The 19,204-nt window shown below is 34.7% G+C and overlaps 1 protein-coding gene across 2 annotated transcripts; it reads right to left on the bottom strand.

Annotated features, from left to right (window-relative positions):
* Window positions 1–6,847: 6,847 nt before the first annotated feature.
* On the bottom strand, window positions 6,848–13,409 carry LOC149563293 (NAC domain-containing protein 96-like). Of its 2 annotated transcripts, none has more exons than XM_089826639.1 (5): window positions 13,180–13,409; window positions 10,726–11,003; window positions 9,580–9,906; window positions 8,889–9,287; window positions 6,848–8,126 (listed from the first exon to the last, which is right to left on the bottom strand). In XM_089826639.1, exons 1-5 carry the CDS (start codon window positions 13,334–13,336, stop codon window positions 8,091–8,093), a joined length of 1,197 nt encoding a protein of 398 aa, XP_089682765.1. In that variant the 5' UTR covers window positions 13,337–13,409; the 3' UTR covers window positions 6,848–8,090. The 2 variants fall into 2 exon arrangements, with proteins under 2 accessions (XP_089682765.1, XP_089682766.1); XM_089826640.1 differs by lacking the exon at window positions 13,180–13,409 and adding an exon at window positions 13,008–13,134.
* Between the last annotated feature and the right edge of the window lie 5,795 nt (window positions 13,410–19,204).

Here is a 19,204-nt window from a genome sequence, read left to right on the forward strand (position 1 = left end):
GAAAAATATTATCAATGTCTCAAAATTTAGCTTGCACATCAATCACTACTCGATGACCTCAATTTATCTCATGCAAAAGATCTTGAGAAAATAAGTAGAGAATGAAGGAAAATATAAGGAATTCTTCAAGTTCTTGATAGTAGAATGGAGCCATGTGCTCCATTAGTCTCTAAAGGCTCTAGTTGGATGTGCACTCTTTTTGTTGGTTTAATATGTTTTTGTTTAATATTGTCAAAGTTGTTAGTTACTTTCAAATTCTTACTCTAAGGCTTTTTTAAGTTTTAGTATTATATTGTGTTATGTTTCCAAGGGTAAGACCTATAGTGCTAAGGCTTTAAGTAGTTATAGCTTATATTGTTGGAGTAGTGTTAGTTTATTTTATCTTAATATTTTGTTAACATTGTGCTATTAATGGTCTATCTGCCTTTGGGTTGATTGTCCTAAAGGGACATCACCCTAGTTTTGTTGCCTTTAATGTAAAAACTTTTAACTAATTGATAAAAGACATTCAAAGTAATCGTACGATTTAAATAAATAAATAAATTTTCTTAGCTCGATAGATAATGATGAAACAATGATATGCCTAGTCACAAGAAGCAATGATTTATGCATTTAGGTTTGATCTAGATAAAGGTATTTGATAATGTAAATTTTTTATTGCATTCCTTAACCCTACATACATATAATTGTAGATTATCTACAAGTGCATACCAACTTTCAACTTGGACCTCAATTGAGTTGAGAAAATCTAAAGTAGTGGGAGGTGATTTCTTGTAATTAACTTACCTTTCATTCTAATCTTTATTTTCTATAGGGAAGATGGTGTCCACAATCACCTTTCAATAATTTGTTAGGTTGTGAGGGTCCTACTATCCTTAGTTAGATCTTTAATAGGTGAGCTTTATACTTTCACTGAAATGATTGAGGATAACATACTAACATGCAATTATTTTATGATAATTTGCTATGATGTAATAAATACTAGGTCTCATTATTCTACAAAACATCAAATTCCAAGTGCTCAATGAGAATGCCCATGGACAATTTTCAAATAAGTGAATGTTCTTAAATATAATAAACAAGGACACAAATTAACATGATAAGCACTAAGTTGGCTGAGAATGGCTAGTAATATAACATATAGATTTGAATTTTGAATTTTAAAAGTGAAAGATTGAAATCAATGCTTATAGTAGTGACTTAGACTAAATCTACAATAAAAATTGATAAATAATAGATCTATAAATTATGAATATCAACTTGAATGTTAATATTAAAACAGATTGAAATATGAGATACCATGAATCATATTCATGTGCAATAGCATGTATAAACTAGTTAATACTGTCATGTCCCCTTTTTCAAATAATTAAAAATAATAATCTTTGCTAAGGCAGGTAGGCCCAAAAAGGTGAAGTTTCAGCAAAGGGGGATAATCTTTTGAAGTGAATGGACTAATAAATGAAAATTATTATTAAAATATGTTTCACTAACCCCTCTTGGACGTGAGTTAGGGCTATGCCCTCTTTTAAGGGGTTTGGAGGCATTTTGGGCTGATTTTAAAACTTGATTTTTGCTCATTTCTTTGTTATTCTTCAGAGGCTGCCAAACCTGTGGAGAAGGAGACCCAAGAACGGGAGTTTGCAGGTTTCTAGGGAGACCCAAGAATGGGAGTTTGTAGGTTTCTAGGACGGCTAAGGATGGGAGTTTGAAGCCATTCCATGTGCATTCTCATGCAGAGTTTGCCTTTGTGTTGAACAGTGTAGATTTGTGAGTTTTCGAGTGTATTTTTTGTAAGAGTTTGGTGTTTCCGGTTGAGTATTTCATATCAGTTTGGGTTGCTGTTGTATATCAAAATTTGAAATGTTAAAATAGAGCTGAAAATATGTATTTGGATATGATTATACTTTTGTGATAAATTATTAAGTTTTTGTGGTGATTCCGGGCTATTTTGTGCTATTTTCGGGAGCCCAATGAACATTTTTTTTGTCCTCCGTTTGGGAGCTATTGTGTGCATGTTATACAGATTTGGAAATATCATTTTAGAGGCTATTATGCTACTCAAATTTCTATAAAAATGTCCACTTTCAGATTTATTAATAATAGGTGAAGCTATGAATCTTTTGGCACTATTTCTGGCATACCCGATTTGGGGTTTATTGAGAAATTGGTGGATCTTTGAAAGATTGGTTGTTTGATCTTAAAGATCTGATTAGAGGTTGGAAATATCATACAAAACCAGTAAAGGGACATTTCAGTGGTATCAGAGCCATGATCTTGCCAGCCTGAGGGTTTGTAGAAGTTTGCATGTCAGTTTTGACAACTACCCAGATCTTGCATGTCATTATTTATGGTTGCATGTTGCTTCTAATCAGTTGCATGTCAAAATCTATGGTTGCATGCTACTTCTAATCATTTGCATGGCAGTTCTTGGTGAATTTGGTGGTTGCATGTTGCTTCTAATCAGCTGCATGTCAAAATTTATGGTTGCATGCAACTAAGTGGAAGAGAAAAGAGATATTTACAGCAAGAAAAGAATAAAGAAATTTTGATCAAACCTCCAGTTGAAAGTAAAAGTAAAAAATCCAAGGAAGGGAAAAGTATGGCTAATCCAGATGAGATGGCAAAGAAATTCTTCCAAGACATCCAAAATACTCAGAAGCAAACAGTGGATAGTTTGGCAGAAACTAGAGAGGCTTTGCGAATATTGACAGAAAAACTACAAGGAGTTGCATCTATTAATGAGAAAGGGAGCACTTCAGAGGAGCCAAGAAATCTGAAATCCACACCATCTAAATCAACCAAAACTATTTTCTTGCTTGCAGATGAGCCACTAGTACCAAATCTAGCAATTAATCCTGTGGAAGAGGTTACAGGTAACTTGATTACATTAAGAGCTACTTACAATGTTTTAGATGATGACTTTCGTAGTTCGGTTCCTTTTAGAGAATATGTGGATATGATGAACACTTTGATGCCCAAGAAAGAGTACAGAAGGGAGCATGACATAAGTGGAAGAGAGCTCAAAAATAAAATAAGCAAGTTTATAGCACCTACTTTTGATGGAACAAATAAAATTTCAGCCAGAGCATGGCTACAAAAATTACAGACATTCTTCACACTTAACCCCATGAAGGAGAGTGATGTTGTTCAAATTGCAAGTCTACACTTGGAAGATGCAGCCTATGATTGGTGGTATCATGGAATGACTACTCAAGGTCATGATCAGGTAACTACATTTGATGATTTTAGTCAAAGAGTGATAGATAGATTTGACCTCAAGGATGATGATTATGAGGATGTTGTTGTGCATGATGGTGAGATACTTGGTGGAGATGAGCAGACATTGAGCATTCATGACTTTTCTGAGAGAGAGTACCAGGCACAGTTAGATGCTTTGTCACATGAGGTTGAGGCTAGTAGTACTTCACATGATTTATCCTGCCAGCTGAAGGTGAGTGAAGACAGTATTGTGACTACATTATCTCATCATGACAGGTATGTGGAGTTAGTTGGTATTGGTCATATTACTCAAGTGAGGATTTTGCTTGAGTTACCAGCTGATTCTAGTTTACAGATATGGACTCGAGATTGTTATATTGGTATTTGGGATTCAGTTGACTGTAAATATTTAACACTTTTTGGTAGCAGTGATTGTTTGGGTGCTATCATGGATTTGATTAGCAAATTGCACGGTGTTGTCTTTTCTTGTGCTAGGAGCTTATCTGATGTTGGTATTAGTTTTTATACACCAGTGTTGGGCTTTGTTCATATATCCAGTCGACCATACTTGCTGGAATGTGTTGATGATCTTTCATATTTGGCAGTGTGTACAGATGAGTCCCAGGATCATATTGGCATTGATGACATCCAAGAGGATGCAGTGGGCAGTTTTGAAGACTTAGTTTCCTTGGGTATAGAGGAGTTGGACAGTAGTGCTATAGTTTTTGATACTCCGTATGTTGATATGAGCTTTAGAGTTGATTCACAGGATATAGATGGTAATACTCTAGAGACTAGTAACTTTGAGGATACTCCTTTAGATAGTGCATCAGAGGAGGTTTGTAGGAGACAGTCAAGCCAGTGCCATCATGTGTCTAATCAGTTGAGAGTTAGTGACCGAGACATTGCTATCACTTTCCAGAATTTTGATGCTGCTCTTCAGTTGTTATCAGTTTATGGATGGGGTTCTCTTACTAGTGATGAGCAAGGAGGAAGTTATCTTTCCTTGACAAAGTTCCACTCTTTATGGGAGGCTATTCGGATTTTGAGACAAAATTATATGCAGTTGGTAGCTGACAGAGATTATCTTATGGAGTGGGGCAGTATAGCATATGATGCATTGTTGGCCAAGGAAGATGAGGTGAGTGAGCTTACTCAGCAGCTTGAGGTGACTTCTGAGATTCTTGAGAGTACACAGTTGGCTTTCAAGGAGTCACAATTTCATTTGGCTAAGGTGACCATGGAGTTAGAGCAACTACAGTCTTTACCAGATTCTGTACAATCACAAGCAGTGGTGTCTGATGATCCGAGGATGTCCATGGTCAAGATTGTCAAAGATAGTGGAGATGGAGATGCATCCATCCTTGATACTAACATTGACATATCAAGTTCATCCCCACTAGAGTCAGGTTTAGTTGAGTTGGGTGTTGCAGTAGATTGTTGTGGTATGCTTGACATGGTGGTGACCTTTAGTACTAATGGCACGAAGACTAGAGATGTTGTATCAAAGACCATGTGTGATGTTGGTGAGCTGACAGTTGGCATGGTTCTTGCTAGTAATACTACTCCCTTGGTGATGTCTTCAAAGGTAGTAGTCAGTTCCAACTTGGTTAGTGATCGATTGCAGTTAGTTACATTTGGATTGCAGTCTGAGCCACTAACTGAGATTGGTGCATTCTATCGGCATTACACTGTGAGGTATGCTCATCAATCTACCTTTGATGACCATGTTGATGAGATGATGATACAGAGATGTACTTTGGTTCCTAGTGCTTATCATCAATTATGGGACAGTTTGATGCCTCAAGATGAGAGTTGTGATGGGCATGACATGGTGATAGGTTATGCAGTTGATAGCTTGATAATATGTGACTTAGAGCAGGAGTTTGGGAGTGATGCTTCAGTGGGTGTTGTTATTGATTCTACTCCTTTGGCTATGACATCTCCTAACTTAGTTAGTGATCAGTCACAGTGGGTTGTATCACTTGTTCATGGTGAGCTGTTGATTGAGGTTGGTTTTTTTAATCAACATTATATTGCAGGGTATGTACATCAGTTAGCATTTGACCCTTGTGTTGAGGAGTTGATGGCAGGAAAATTTGGTTTGGGTTCCATTTCTTACTCTTTATCTTGTAATGTCTTTTCACCATCAGCAGTGCATGGGAGTTATGGTTATGAGATAGTGGGCAGTGATTTGCAGAGTTGTGTTGACTGCAGGAGTTGTACAGTGTGTGGATTCTCCATACTTGGTACAGTTTCATTCGAGAGCGTTCACCATTATTGCAGAGTTGGATTGTACATTCCATATAGGCCAGTGGGATGCGTTGATGGTATTTACTGTGTTGGTAGTTTGATTTGTCCACTTTACTTAGGTTTTGATGTTCTAAGAGTTTGTGTCTCATGGGTTTCTGACTGTGGCAGTGGTGATTTTGGAGTTTGGTTGAGCTGTAATTGTCAGTTTGATTATGGATTCCTCTTGGTCATATTGCAGAGGATATTGCAGGAGCCTGTGTTAATTGGCAGTAGTATAGTTCATGACTACATTTGGGATCCAGGTGGATTGATTGGTTTATTGTTCAGCCATTGCTTGAGGACAAGCAATATTTGGGAGGGGAGGACTTGTCATGTCCCCTTTTTCAAATAATTAAAAATAATAATCTTTGCTAAGGTAGGCAGGCCCAAAAAGGTGAAGTTTCAGCAAAGGGGGATAATCTTTTGAAGTGAATGGACTAATAAATGAAAATTATTATTAAAATATGTTTCATTAACCCCTCTTGGACGTGAGTTAGGGTTATGCCCTCTTTTAAGGGGTTTGGAGGCATTTTGGGCTGATTCCAGAACTTGATTTTTGCTCATTTCTTTGTTATTCTTCAGAGGTTGCCAAACCTGTGGAGAAGGAGACCCAAGAACGGGAGTTTGCAGGTTTCCAGGGAGACCCAAGAACGGGAGTTTGCAGGTTTCCAGGAAGGCTAAGGATGGGAGTTTGAAGCCATTCCATGTGCATGCTCATGCAGAGTTTTCCTTTGTGCTGAACAGTGCAGATTTGTGAGTTTTCGGGTGTATTTTTTGTAAGAGTTTGGTGTTTCCGGTTGAGTATTTCATATCAGTTTGGGTTGCTGCTCTATATAAGACTTTTAAATGTTAAAATAGAGCTGAAAATATGTGTTTGGATATGATTATACTTCTGTGATAGATTATTAAGTTTTTGTGGTGATTCCGGGCTATTTTGTGCTATTTTCGTAAGCCCGATGAGCATTGTTTTTGTCCTCCGTTTGGGAGCTATTGTGTTCATGTTATACAGATCTGAAAATGTCATTTTATAGGCTGTTATGCTGCTCAAATTTTTGTAAAAATGTCCACTTTCAGATTTATTAATAATAGGTGAAGCTGTGAAGCTTTTGGCACTATTTCTGGCATACCCGATTTGGGGTTTATTGAGAAATTGGTAGATCTTTGAAAGATTGGTTGTTTGATCTTAAAGATCTGATTAGAGGTTGGAAATATCATACAAAACTAGTAAAGGGACATTTCAAATACATTTCAAACCTAGTAATCAAAACAAACTTCAAAAGACCATATATATATATATATATTACATCCCCAGTGATTCAAACTCTAAAATCAATTCTTATTCAAAACTAATATCCTTCTAGCTTATATTCCAAAGAGGTTCAACTGGTACATAAGATAGAACCCATGCAATAATACATCCAAATCCCAAAACAACATTGTCTACTAACTCAACTATCGACGTGACCAACATGCCCAAAGGCTACATATATATTCTCTGAATAATGAATAGGTATAACATACCATCATGATTCAGCTACACATATAAACCAAACTATAATTATATCCATTATTCTCCTATAATGCATGCACACAGCTTTCAACAACTCCTAAAACCCAACATGCACCTTCTATAAATGAAGGTGACAAGTGCCCAGCCTTGTATTTGGCTGTATTTATTCTAGGATGAAACAAAACATAAGTATGTCTTTCAAACTTTAACCATTTCCAGAGACATCTCTGAACTCTGTTGGAGACAACTTTGCTTCCATGCATAGACTTCACTAAAAGCTTAGGAAAAGATTTCCTGCAAGACAGTCCAACAGAGGTACAAAGCTTGCGAGCTACCAACCAGCGAAGACTGCCACATAATATTTTGACACTGATCATCGATAAAATTGATTTGCACCACCTTGAAAAAATTTCTCCATCGTCTGCTTCTTGGTCACTCATATAGATGAATGCCACATTCATCGAGCTCAATCTCTCCTCTAAGAATTGAGTAAGATAGCAGTCATAGAACACTAATGGGGGAATTGAATCATAACAGCCAAAAGGCTGCAATTTACAAGCCATTGAGGCTGGTAATCTTTCCTCCTACATTAAATCCATAGAGAACTGATTCTTGGAAAACAGCCCTCTGATTCCTTGTCAGATGAATTTGAACCAATGGTATCATCTGAGGAACATCCACAAAACTTATAACAAACAAAAAAATCTGGAGCATCTAAAGTATCTTGAACCTTCACCGTTTCCATGCTGAGAAGAAATAAATATCTTCAGCATCTAAAGTTCCTGAATCTTTCTTCTTCCAATCCCATGCATGCTCAAAAAGGATTTGCATGGTATGGCCGAGTTAATCTACATTGAAGTGAAAAAAAAGGGGCTAATGTTGCTACTTCTATTTGCCTGGCTATACTCTTGAAGAATTCATTTGACCTGTTTCTCTTGCATGGTTTTTTAAAATTACAATGCAAGACCTGGATGGGCATATTTACATCCTAATTCATATTTTACATGTTCTGATGTCTCATCTGGCAGTTGTCCAACCACAATATTGGATCCTTCTGTTACTCTGTTCACAAACTAAGCTCTGTTATACTGAAGAAGCCATCCTGTGTAGAATAAAATGTGCGAGAAATTAGTACTGAGAGATAAAAGCTCCTGATTTGCTATAGAGACAAGAAACACATGTAAATTGTAGGTTTCTAGCATACCTGAATATCATACAATTAACTATAATATAAATAATATATTGTGGATAGCTTGTAGTAATTATTGTGTGAGTTTATTTGTTCAATATTCTGGATCAAACTATTATGTTTTTTTTTTGGGTTTTGCTCTCTTTATTTTGCTGATGGATTTTGTAGTTTGTTCCAAAAAAGTTGAGAAATAAATACACACAATAATTTATTATATTTATGCTTTTTGATTAGATTGTGTATGAGTTTATCAGCATCAACATTTCGCATCACCTCTTTACATCCTTAGCTCTCTCATCATTGAGTATGATCTGAAACATTGATGCTGATAAACTCATAATGTAAAGAAATGATGTGAAATGTTGATGCTGATAAACTCATACACAATCGTACCTAGAAGCATAAATATAATATCATTGATTTTGTATGAGTTTATCAGACTCAACATTTCACATCATTTCTTTACATTCTTAGCTCTCTTATTCTGATAATGGATCATTGAATATGATCCAAACATAAATGCTGATAAACTCATACATAATTTTACTCAGAAGTATAAATATAATATCATGAATTATGAAAATCTGTTATCGATAATCACAGAACAATTATCAGAAAAGTAATGAACAATTACATTATAGACCTAAATATTGACAAGCCAAGTAAAGAACTTACCATCTGGGAACAGTCAAAAGAGTTTGTGAATGGTTGTGAATATTTGTACTGCATTCCACAGAAATTGGTCATCTCCCTTTGGAAAGCTGCCGACCCGGTGTCTTCACAAAGTGCCCCTTCTAGCTCCTCCACTAAGAACTGTCTATAATTGTTCTCCGCATAGGGCACAGGATTTTCTAATAGGGATTCTCTGCTGCAATAACCGACAGAAGCATCTAAGGACAAAGAATGCTCAAGATAAATATCACAACTCGGAGATACCTCTGCCTCTGCATCTATCAAAATTTCTTCTACAATATCTGATTCTTGGTACGGATCGTTTGATTTCTCAGTTAGTGGAGATCCATTCATGTTTACAGCACCTAAACAGTTCGTGAAGTCCTCTGGCGTAGAATTGACCTGCAACATAATCAAATAGAGAGTTGAGTTTAGGAAATTTAGCTTGCCCTACCCAGATCAATTATCTGAATACCCTTCTAAAGCTAATAATAAATAGAGCAGCCTCTATACACAAGAGTCTACAATACAATGGTAATTTGTGAACTTTTCATACAGAAAATCTTGAGTTCGAGTCTATTTGAACTTAACACATAATAATAATTAATCTAAACTTTAACCCATTACCTATAAAAAAACAATAAACAGAACAGGGATTTCACTCTGAAATCAACATGAGTACAAACAGACTCACCATTACATCATTTCTGAAATTGTAATTTTGATTTGTATCAACTAACTCAGACTCCATGAACCAATTAAGAGCATCATGACAATCCATTCCATCATTTAGAGTCCTTGAGGGAAATGCCAAATTTTCTTGTAGCCCAGCCTCTTCTTCTCTGACCTGTGACGAACTGTGTACTGCCCAGCTTTGGACTTCCCCAAATGAGGTCATCTTCTCAGCAAAGGAATTCTTTGTTGAAGATAAAACAGTTTTTCCCACTTCCGCCCCTTGCTGTTCTGCATTCTTTTGCTCTATTGCACTTTTCTTGAAAACTCGGCATAAGACAAAGGCATCCTGTAAATGCAAACCAATTCACCATTAACAGGGATACCAGGCAAATTCTTCAAATTTTCCAACAAAAATGGAATATCGGGATAAAATATTTCTGAGAACAATTGTTAATCATTTATTTATTTTTAGACATGGGTATTCTCACAATCTAGCCTAGTGATGATCAGTGGCCAGTGCAAGCTAGGGTGAGACTAGTTCCCCACGAGTGAGATCAACTGTCCATAAGATGTCTCACCTCTTTAATCATTTATTTGTTACTAAAAATATTTGAAAAAGGAACTGAGAATCTTTAACATGATCTAAGAATTTGATTCCTAGCAAAACACTATGCTTCTACTGTAAACCAAAAGATTTAACCCTATTCTGTCAAGAAATATTGGAAAAATTTAAAGAGTCAATTATAAGAGAATCCTATAACTTATAAGATTAATTGAGATAGAATGTTGTTTCTAGATTCAATTGTATTTTTGTTTCTATCACTGTTTCCTATCACAGTCTGTGATCTACCATCAAAATGAAAAGAACTTAAAAGCATAAATCAAAAGATTCAAATCATATATAATTCTATAGATGAATAAATGTGATGAGGCAGTGAGAGACAATCGAATCCAGAGACAACATTCTGCTTAATTTAGTAGTCGATCTTAAGAGTTTCTATTCTAACTTCTAAGCCAATAGAGTGTTGGGTTATATTTACAATGCAAGTCACACAAATCATTAAATATGTAGACATTTCTTCTGACTATTAATGCTGAATAAAGTGCAAATTTCCTAGTTTGATTCAATGAAAGCTAAAATTGAATTCAATTCAAAAGTGGGTACCTGCAAACCAGCTGCACCTTCACACTGCATCTCATCTAGACGGTATTCATGCATCACCCAATCTGTTCTTTTTCCTTGTGGAGCACGGCCCGTGTAGAAGACCAAGGTTTTCTTTAATCCCAGCGCACCCAAGTGTGAGTTAATTTTACGGTCTTTTCCAGTTGCTTTCCAGTAACCAACTTCAGTGGCTCTGTTTGTACGGGAGCCATTCGGATATTTTCTATCTCGTGGACTGAAAAAATACCACTCTAGATCTCTATTAGGCAAGAAAGACTTATCTGCAAAACCACCAGAAATCATAATTAGTCAGCTAGGTTTAATACTGGTTCAAGGCTTGCCTTTACAGCCTGACGTAGAATCAAATATCTAGACATAATTTAGCCCATTTGGGTAGGTAATCCTCCAATTGAGAGTTTGAACATGAAGTTTACCCAACAATAAAATATTAATCTTAATGAAAAAGAACAATTATATTTAACATGGAAATTGTCCTGACGGACTGTTTATTCGTTGACCCATTCAATGTTTAACTAGATTAAGTTATTCTTAAATATTAAGCAATTTAACAATCAAAAGCTTGTGCTTAGAAAAAGTGCACCTAGTTATCACTTAAAGTATAAACATTGGCATTCATTGTCTAGTCATTGAACCATTCAAAAGTTTAAGTAGATTATGCTCATCTTTAAAAAATGCATCTAGTTATCACTTAAAGCATAAACACTGGCATTAATTGTCTAATCATTGAACCATTCAAAAGTTTTAAGTAGATTATGCTCATCTTAAATTCTAAGCAGTAAACAGTAAACATCATCAGCTTATCTTATTGAAAAAAGAACAACAGTTAAAACTAAAAGTTAGCACGAACTATAAAAGGACAACTAGTTATCGCTTTTAAGCATGAAAGAGATCTAATATATTAAGTAGAATAGAGTCATTAGACTATTCTTAAATGCTAAGGAATTTAGCAATCTAAAGTTTATGCTAATAATAAAGGACAACTAGTTTAAGCATGCAAATTACCATAAGTGTTCAATTCTTGACCCTTATAATGTTTAAGCAGATTAGACTGTTCTTAGATTCTAAACTCCTCAACAACTAAAAGTTTATGAATAACTAATTATCACCTTTAAACATACAAATTATCATTAACTGCTTAATCGTTTAACCATTTAGTATTTAAGTAGAGTGACACAATCATGTACTCTAGAACAAAACATATTGTTGTATCATTGTCTTCCTCATGGTTTGGTTTCCTCCCTTCAGACACTGGAAGACTGCTCTGCAACCCAATCTCTATCTCCAGTCACAAATGACTCTGACTCAACACACTTTAAGTTTGCAAGGCATTGAGAGTGTTATTGTTCTCATAGAGCAACCTTTTCCAACCATATATTAAGCATAGTGGTTATAATCAGGCTGAATTTGTCCATCCACTTATGCTATACCTGATTCAGTAATGGCTGAGGTTGGTGCCTCATAAACCCTGAAATATCAGGAATATAGATTGATATATCTTCAGAGAGCTAGAAAAGGCTAATTCCATATCAGAGAGAGGGCCTTAAGAACTTGTAGAGTAGGATACTTAAAAACTTTTTCTTGAGTGAACTACAATGACTCCTTATAATTGGATTATTTTTGAGACTATCAAAAACTTGAACAGGCATTCCAATTACTAAACTGACATGCAAAGTAGCAAGTTTCAGGTACCTTAGTCTTCACATATTACAAAAGTTTTGTATCTAAAGAAATGATAGCTTGCTAGTTTTAATCTGTTTAGTTTATTAAATGTGGGTTATGAGTTTTCTATCATTTTGAAGATGACTTGTGATGATGACTAATAAAATGTGTGATCCAATATATTGATAAGAAAACTATAAAAGAAGCAACAGTGATAATTGATAAGAAAACTATAAAAGAAGCAACAGCGATAACTGATTAGTCTAAATTCATAAAAAAAATGTAGGTGAGTGCTAAAATGATCATTATGCAGCTTCCGTGTTGATCAGAAGAAAGCATCATAGTCTAAATGTAAGACAGAGTAAACAAGACCTCAGAAAAACAACAGTCAAAACCAAAACATAGGACTTAGAATGACATCAACATGCCTGTAAGTATGAATTCTATTTTCTCCAACTATAACTCACACTATGTTTGGTATGAGCCTAACACCATGTTTAGTTAAAGGTCACCATAATTGAAACTGAAACTGAAATCATCACCATTCAAACTTAAAAAGCATTTGAGACTAAATGGGAAATCATTTGAGGATAATAAAAGATCACCATGTTTGGTATGAATCCTATTTTCCTCAACTATATCAAACACCAATTTTGGTAATATGGTCAACATAGATGAAAACATCAGCATTCCACTTAAAGAACATATGCAATTGAATGAGAAAACATTTTGAGGCTAAGAAAAGAATGAAAATCCAAAAGCCCAAATATAACATACTTGGAAGATCCCAAGGCTCAGACTTGTACAAATCAACCTCAGGAATAATATCCAGCTCTATCTTACGTCCATGTATTTTCCTCTTCAAATAGTAACTCAATAGTTCTTCATCACTAGGATGAAACCTAAAACCAGGAGGCAAGGACACAGGTGCCATTATAATAATAAAAGAAAAACTATTATGTTATGCAATGTACAAAGCATAAGACATGAATGAAGTGAATTGGAATATTGAGGAAAATAGAACATGCCCATCTCTCAAATATAGACAAATGCTCTGCTACAGTCCCAAAACACCGAAAGTTGATCATCTGATTTGACAAAAGGCACACAAAGTGCAAAAGTGCAGCAGGAAATTTTAACACCCTATTCACACAAAATTTGCATGGCTAAATTAAATGGCTCAGCATAAAGAAGTGGGTTTTTTGGAATATAAATGTTCTTAACGACTTCTTATGCTTTGGATAAATATTATTTCCGACAATTGCAAAAAAGTAAATGTGGACGGTACGAATTCTTTAATATTCCTGGTTAACAGCCGTTGTTTTATTTTTTAGTTTTTTCCTCAAAAATTCAATGTTTTTCTCATGAACTTGTTTGCCTGTTGTATAAAGCAAGGTTGGTGAACAGTTGAAAGAGACAAAAAGAAACCATGCCGGCTATTCTTTTGACCTTGAGAACACTACCTTCGTATGAATACGAATTATGCTCTCTTTTCCCTCTGGAATCATTATGAGAATGGAGAGCCCAAGTTTGATGGCTGTATCATTGTATTTATGCTTTCTTTCATATGAAAGAAAAAATTCAAGGATTGGGGATTCATTAGGAGTTGTGGAGGTGGGGATTCCTTTGGGGTTATGTTGGTTTCTGTAGAAAAATAAGGTGGTAAGGATTTTTCGGATTGAAATTGTTTGGAGGGTTCTATTCTATGTTTTTAGTGGTTCTCACAGGTTGTATGATCGAATTGGTTTGTTGTTTATGTTGATTTTTTATTGTTCTTGATCATGATTCCGAGGTTTCATGATCGAGCTAGTTCTTGCGCAAGTTGAGTTTTTTATGGTTCTTGGGCATGTTTCAAAGGTTATGTGGTCAACTTGGCTTGGTGCTTATGTCGAGTTTTTGATGGTTCTTGATCATGGTTTAGAGGTTGTATAGTTGAGCTGGTTGGTTGCTCATGTCTCAGTTTTTGGCAGTTCTTGGTCATGGTTTCGATGTTGTATGGTCAAGTTGGTTTGTTGCCCTTGCCAAGATTTTAGTAGTGCTTGATCATGGCTCAAGGTTGCATGATCGAGTTGGTTTATTGCCCATGTCGAATTGTAGGTTAGCTTCTAATCTTAATCATGTATTTACAAACTTATTTGAAATCTTGATTATCTAAATTATAAAAGATTATACATTGTTTTGAAAATAAAGTATGTCTAAACATTTGAATAAGAACTATGAATGAAAAACCGTTACAAAAAGTTCTACAAGTACAATTGACCTTCAAATTTAAACTTTCCCCTAATCATACATTTAATATAGCTATCCCTTTATTCATATGGCATCTCTACTTCACTATCATTCAAATATCCATTTGATTGCATTAAGTGCATATTCTAGTTGTACTTAATCATCACCTTCACTAATATAATTTTCTTTCTATTTTTTTCAAATAGGAATTGTGCGAGGGACCACATATAAGTAGTTAGCAAACATGGGTAAGCTTGTAACCAAGGTTTTATCAGGAGGATTTAACACCTTTGGGTCATTATCTTACTTTTTCATTCAGTCCTTTCTTATAATTAATATGCACATTTTTGACTTGGACTCTATATTGTCTCTAGTGGATGATTTCCTTGTCATTTTATGGTGGCATGGTAAGCACAATTTCACTATGTAGTCTATTTTGTCTTGACATGAGAGTTTATTTTGTCTCGACATGACATCAAAATAGTCATTAACTAGTCTACGCTATCATTCATCTTTATCTTGAAGTATTCACTAGTTGGGATAAATGGTTGGTGAATTTTTTTATTTTAATTATTTAAAAGGGTATAAACTTAATTATATTAAGTGTAATGAATGCATATTTGATAATTATTTAGATATAAAATATTTTAAAAATAATAATGTAATAAATTACTATTATATAATAGAAATTCATTTATGTTATGGAATTAGGATTATTTTTAAAAATATATATATAAATATTAAAATTGAGATTGTGTTCTTGTGTTTTTCAATTAAAAAAGAAAATTAAAAAATATTTAGTCAAGAGGCAAGAGCCTACAATACAATGGTAAAATTGTGAGCATCTTATCAAAGAGGTCTTGGATTCAAATCTACTTGAGCCTAATAATAATTAATATTGATACATAATAATAATTGATCTTGTCAACGGGCCCTTGCTCTATTGGTGAAGTTGAATGGCTCGCAAAGAGCCCACCAGGGATCAAGTCTGGCTGAGTGCAAGGCCCATAGACATCATAAAGGATGAGGCCGAGATCGTGCCCCGGGCGAATTTGGCAGCGTGGATGCTCCTCAGTCCTTGGCTCTTAGCCGAAGAGGTGTTCAATATTCAGGCACGTGTGGGCCCGTATCAGGTACCTAAAAGTTAATGGTGGCCTTCGCTGGTTGGTAGCTCGCAGGCTTCGTGCCTCGCTGGGCTGCCTCGCAGGTCTGAACCCTACATAAAAATAATAATAATAATAATTGATCTTGACTTTGGCCTCTCACCAAACAAAAGAATATTTAATACTTCTTTCAATTTAATATTTTTTTAATTTCGATTTGTAAATTATTTTTAAAGTAAGATAAAATTATTAATATTTATTTAAGATAAAATATTAAATACTAATAAGGTTTGGGATAATGAATTTAGATTAGAAATAAAAGAATGTAAATTGAATGTTAATACTAAATAATCTAATAATGATATATATATATATATATATATATATATATATATATATATATATAAGTTAGATTTTAAAATGGAAAATTTAATGTTGGATATTAAAATTGATGTTTTATTCACAATGTCATCTAATAATGCTAAGTTTATATATTGATACTTTAATTTTTTTATCATGAAACTTGATTAATGTATTAATATATTATATGGGTGATTATAGTAGTTGACTATTAGCTTTAATTATACTTTATTGAGTGTATAATTTAATTATAAATATATTCAATATGTAGAGAAGCCCTATAATAAGCTCATTTTGTCTCTATGTCACTTTAGATATCACTATTGGAATAGTACGATCACTTGGGAGTGAATCAGTGGTATGTTTAAACAAAGATTATTCATGTTTAACAAAAAACTTTTAGCACAACAATAATATTACTTATAATGAATTATATGACGGTATCAACATCATAATATAATGTAATCAAGAAATACAAGAATCAATGCAAGATACATTGACACAAGATTTAGGTGGGAAACCTCTAAGGGTTAAAAAAAATACTATAAGTAAGTCTTTTATTGAGTCTTAATGGGAAATTTCAAAGCACCAACTCTACAAGAACCCACTACTTACAATCTTTACCCACTCTAAGGAACATCAATCCCTTATTGATTTATATAGGATTCATATATTTGAATGCATAACTAAAATTTTGGAGATACTAATTTTGTTAGAACTATCATAGACAATAGAAATTGGTTTAGACGCATTAACCTTTATGTCTAATAATGTTTGTTGTTGGAAATACAATAGGGAAAGTAAACTCAAAAGGTGGGGGGGTGGGTGTGCATGTTGGTGTGTGTGAATTAGTACTTCAAAACTTTAGATATTAAAATATTCACCACACATCGATCTCACAATTTGCATATAAATTGAAATACCAAACTAAACCTATTCATCCATAGCATGAAAAAAAAAACATTCAACACATGTGACACAAGATATTTGGTTACCCAGAAACCCTCCAATGAGAAGGTAAAACTGGGGTGGAGATGACACCCACAAATCTTCACTAATGTAGTTGTAAAGTGTATCCAATGAAGATTACAATTTTTTTATCATAAACTATGATCTACCCTATGAAACGTCTACCTTGTTAAAGGCTTACAAAGATTGTTAGATCTTACCCTTTTAAAGGATTTCAACACCCTGTTAGAAGTGTGCCTGGTTAAAGTACTTCAACTTACAATGAAGTAAGCACCCTATTAAAGGATTTACAAAAGCCTGCTAAGACTACTCAGTTAAGAGATTTTTACTGATTCATCTGTTAGAATGTTTTAGCCTTGATCCTTCCGTTAGCACCTCTCTACTAGACATTAGATAACCTCTTTCCTAATGTATACTTGACCCTCTTTGATTAGACGTATCACTTTTTTCCTCTCTCTACTTTCCTTTGTTCTCTCTAACTAATTCTACAATTCAATCCTTTGTCACAACTACTTAGTCACCACGAATTCTCTATCTATGCATGCAAACTTCTCTCTTCACTCATGAAAACTTCTCTCTACTACCTTTGAACAACCACTGTCTTTTTTTAAAAAAGTTTTTTCCTCAAAAATTTAATGTTTTTCTAATGAACTTGTTTGCCTACTATATAAAGCAGGGGTTGGTGAATAATTGAAAGAGACAAAAAGAAACCATGCTGGCTATTCTTTTGACCTTGAGAACACCACCTTTGTATGAAAACAAATTATGTTCTCTTTTTCCTCTAGAATCATTATGAGAATGGAGAGTCCAAGTTTGATGGTTGTATCATTGTGTTTATGCTTTCTTTCATATGTGTGTGTGTGTGTGTGTGTGTGTGTGTGTGTGTGTGTGTGTGTGTGTGTGTGTGTGTGTGTGTTGTGGATTCAGTAGGAGTTGTGGAGGTGGGGATTCTTTTGGGGTTATGTTGGTTTCTATAGAAAAAAAAGGTGGTGAGGATTTTTTGGGTTGAAATTGTTTGGAGTGTTCTATTCTATGTCTGTGCATGCAAACTTCTCTCTTCTACCTTTTAACAAATGTTGTTTTATTTTTTAGTTTTTTTCTCAAAAATTCTATGTTTTTCTCATGAACTTGTTTGCCTATTGTATAAAGAAAAGATTGGTGAATAGTTGAAAGATACAAAAAGAAACTATGCTGGCTATTCTGTTGACCTTGAAAACACCACCTTCATATGAAAATGAATTATGCTCACTTTTCCCTCTGGAATCATTATGAGAATGGAGTGTTAGGATAAACCACAGACAGAAATAAAAACTACATGCAAATATAACCAATAACAGAAAATAATAGAACACACAGAAATTAACACAAGGCACCAAGATTTAACGTGGTTCACCCAATCCCTGGGCTACGTCCACCAAACAGCAAGTCCGATCTTATTACAATCCAGTGATTACAACCTGATTACAATCCGTAATCCCTTACAACTCAATACCGCCGCAAGAACCAATTTCGTATCACCACACACAAAAATACCCAACCCTAAGCCCTTTTTATACAAGTATTAAACCGCTTTAGGGTTATAACATGTCGGCCATATATCGGCCATAATATGTCGGCTACTTCCAAAAAAAAAAAAAATTCAGGGCGATGCCCCGAACCCCACTATTTATGAAGTATGTACAGTACTTTCCTGATCAGTCACCACAATCTAACAATCTCCCACTTGGGGACTGATTAGGCTCCACACTAAACAACAATCTCCCATTTGGAGACTGATCCTGTAGCAATACAACTACCGCCGCATGGGGCTCCCACTGGATCAAACCACCCTGAACTCTGTTGTTCTTTTATTCACATTTAGTCTAAAAGACCAACTGAAGCTGAAGAGGAGTTCAACTTCTCCCTTGTTACAACCTTTGTCAACATATCTGCTAGATTTTCATTGGTATGTATTTTCTCCAGCTTTAACTGTCCATCCTCCAAAACTGACCGAATGAAATGGTACCGCAACTGTATGTGTTTAGTCTTAGAATGCAGAGCTGAATTCTTAGCAAGATGAATGGCACTCTGACTATCTGTGAACAAATAATTATCCTTCTGAGGATGTCCCAATTCTTCCAAGAAGAATTGAAGCCATATCA

This window comes from Cupressus sempervirens, chromosome 4 (assembly GCF_028749045.1).
Source record: "Cupressus sempervirens isolate cs-2001-9-10 chromosome 4, ASM2874904v1, whole genome shotgun sequence".
Taxonomy (NCBI): domain Eukaryota; kingdom Viridiplantae; phylum Streptophyta; class Pinopsida; order Cupressales; family Cupressaceae; genus Cupressus; species Cupressus sempervirens.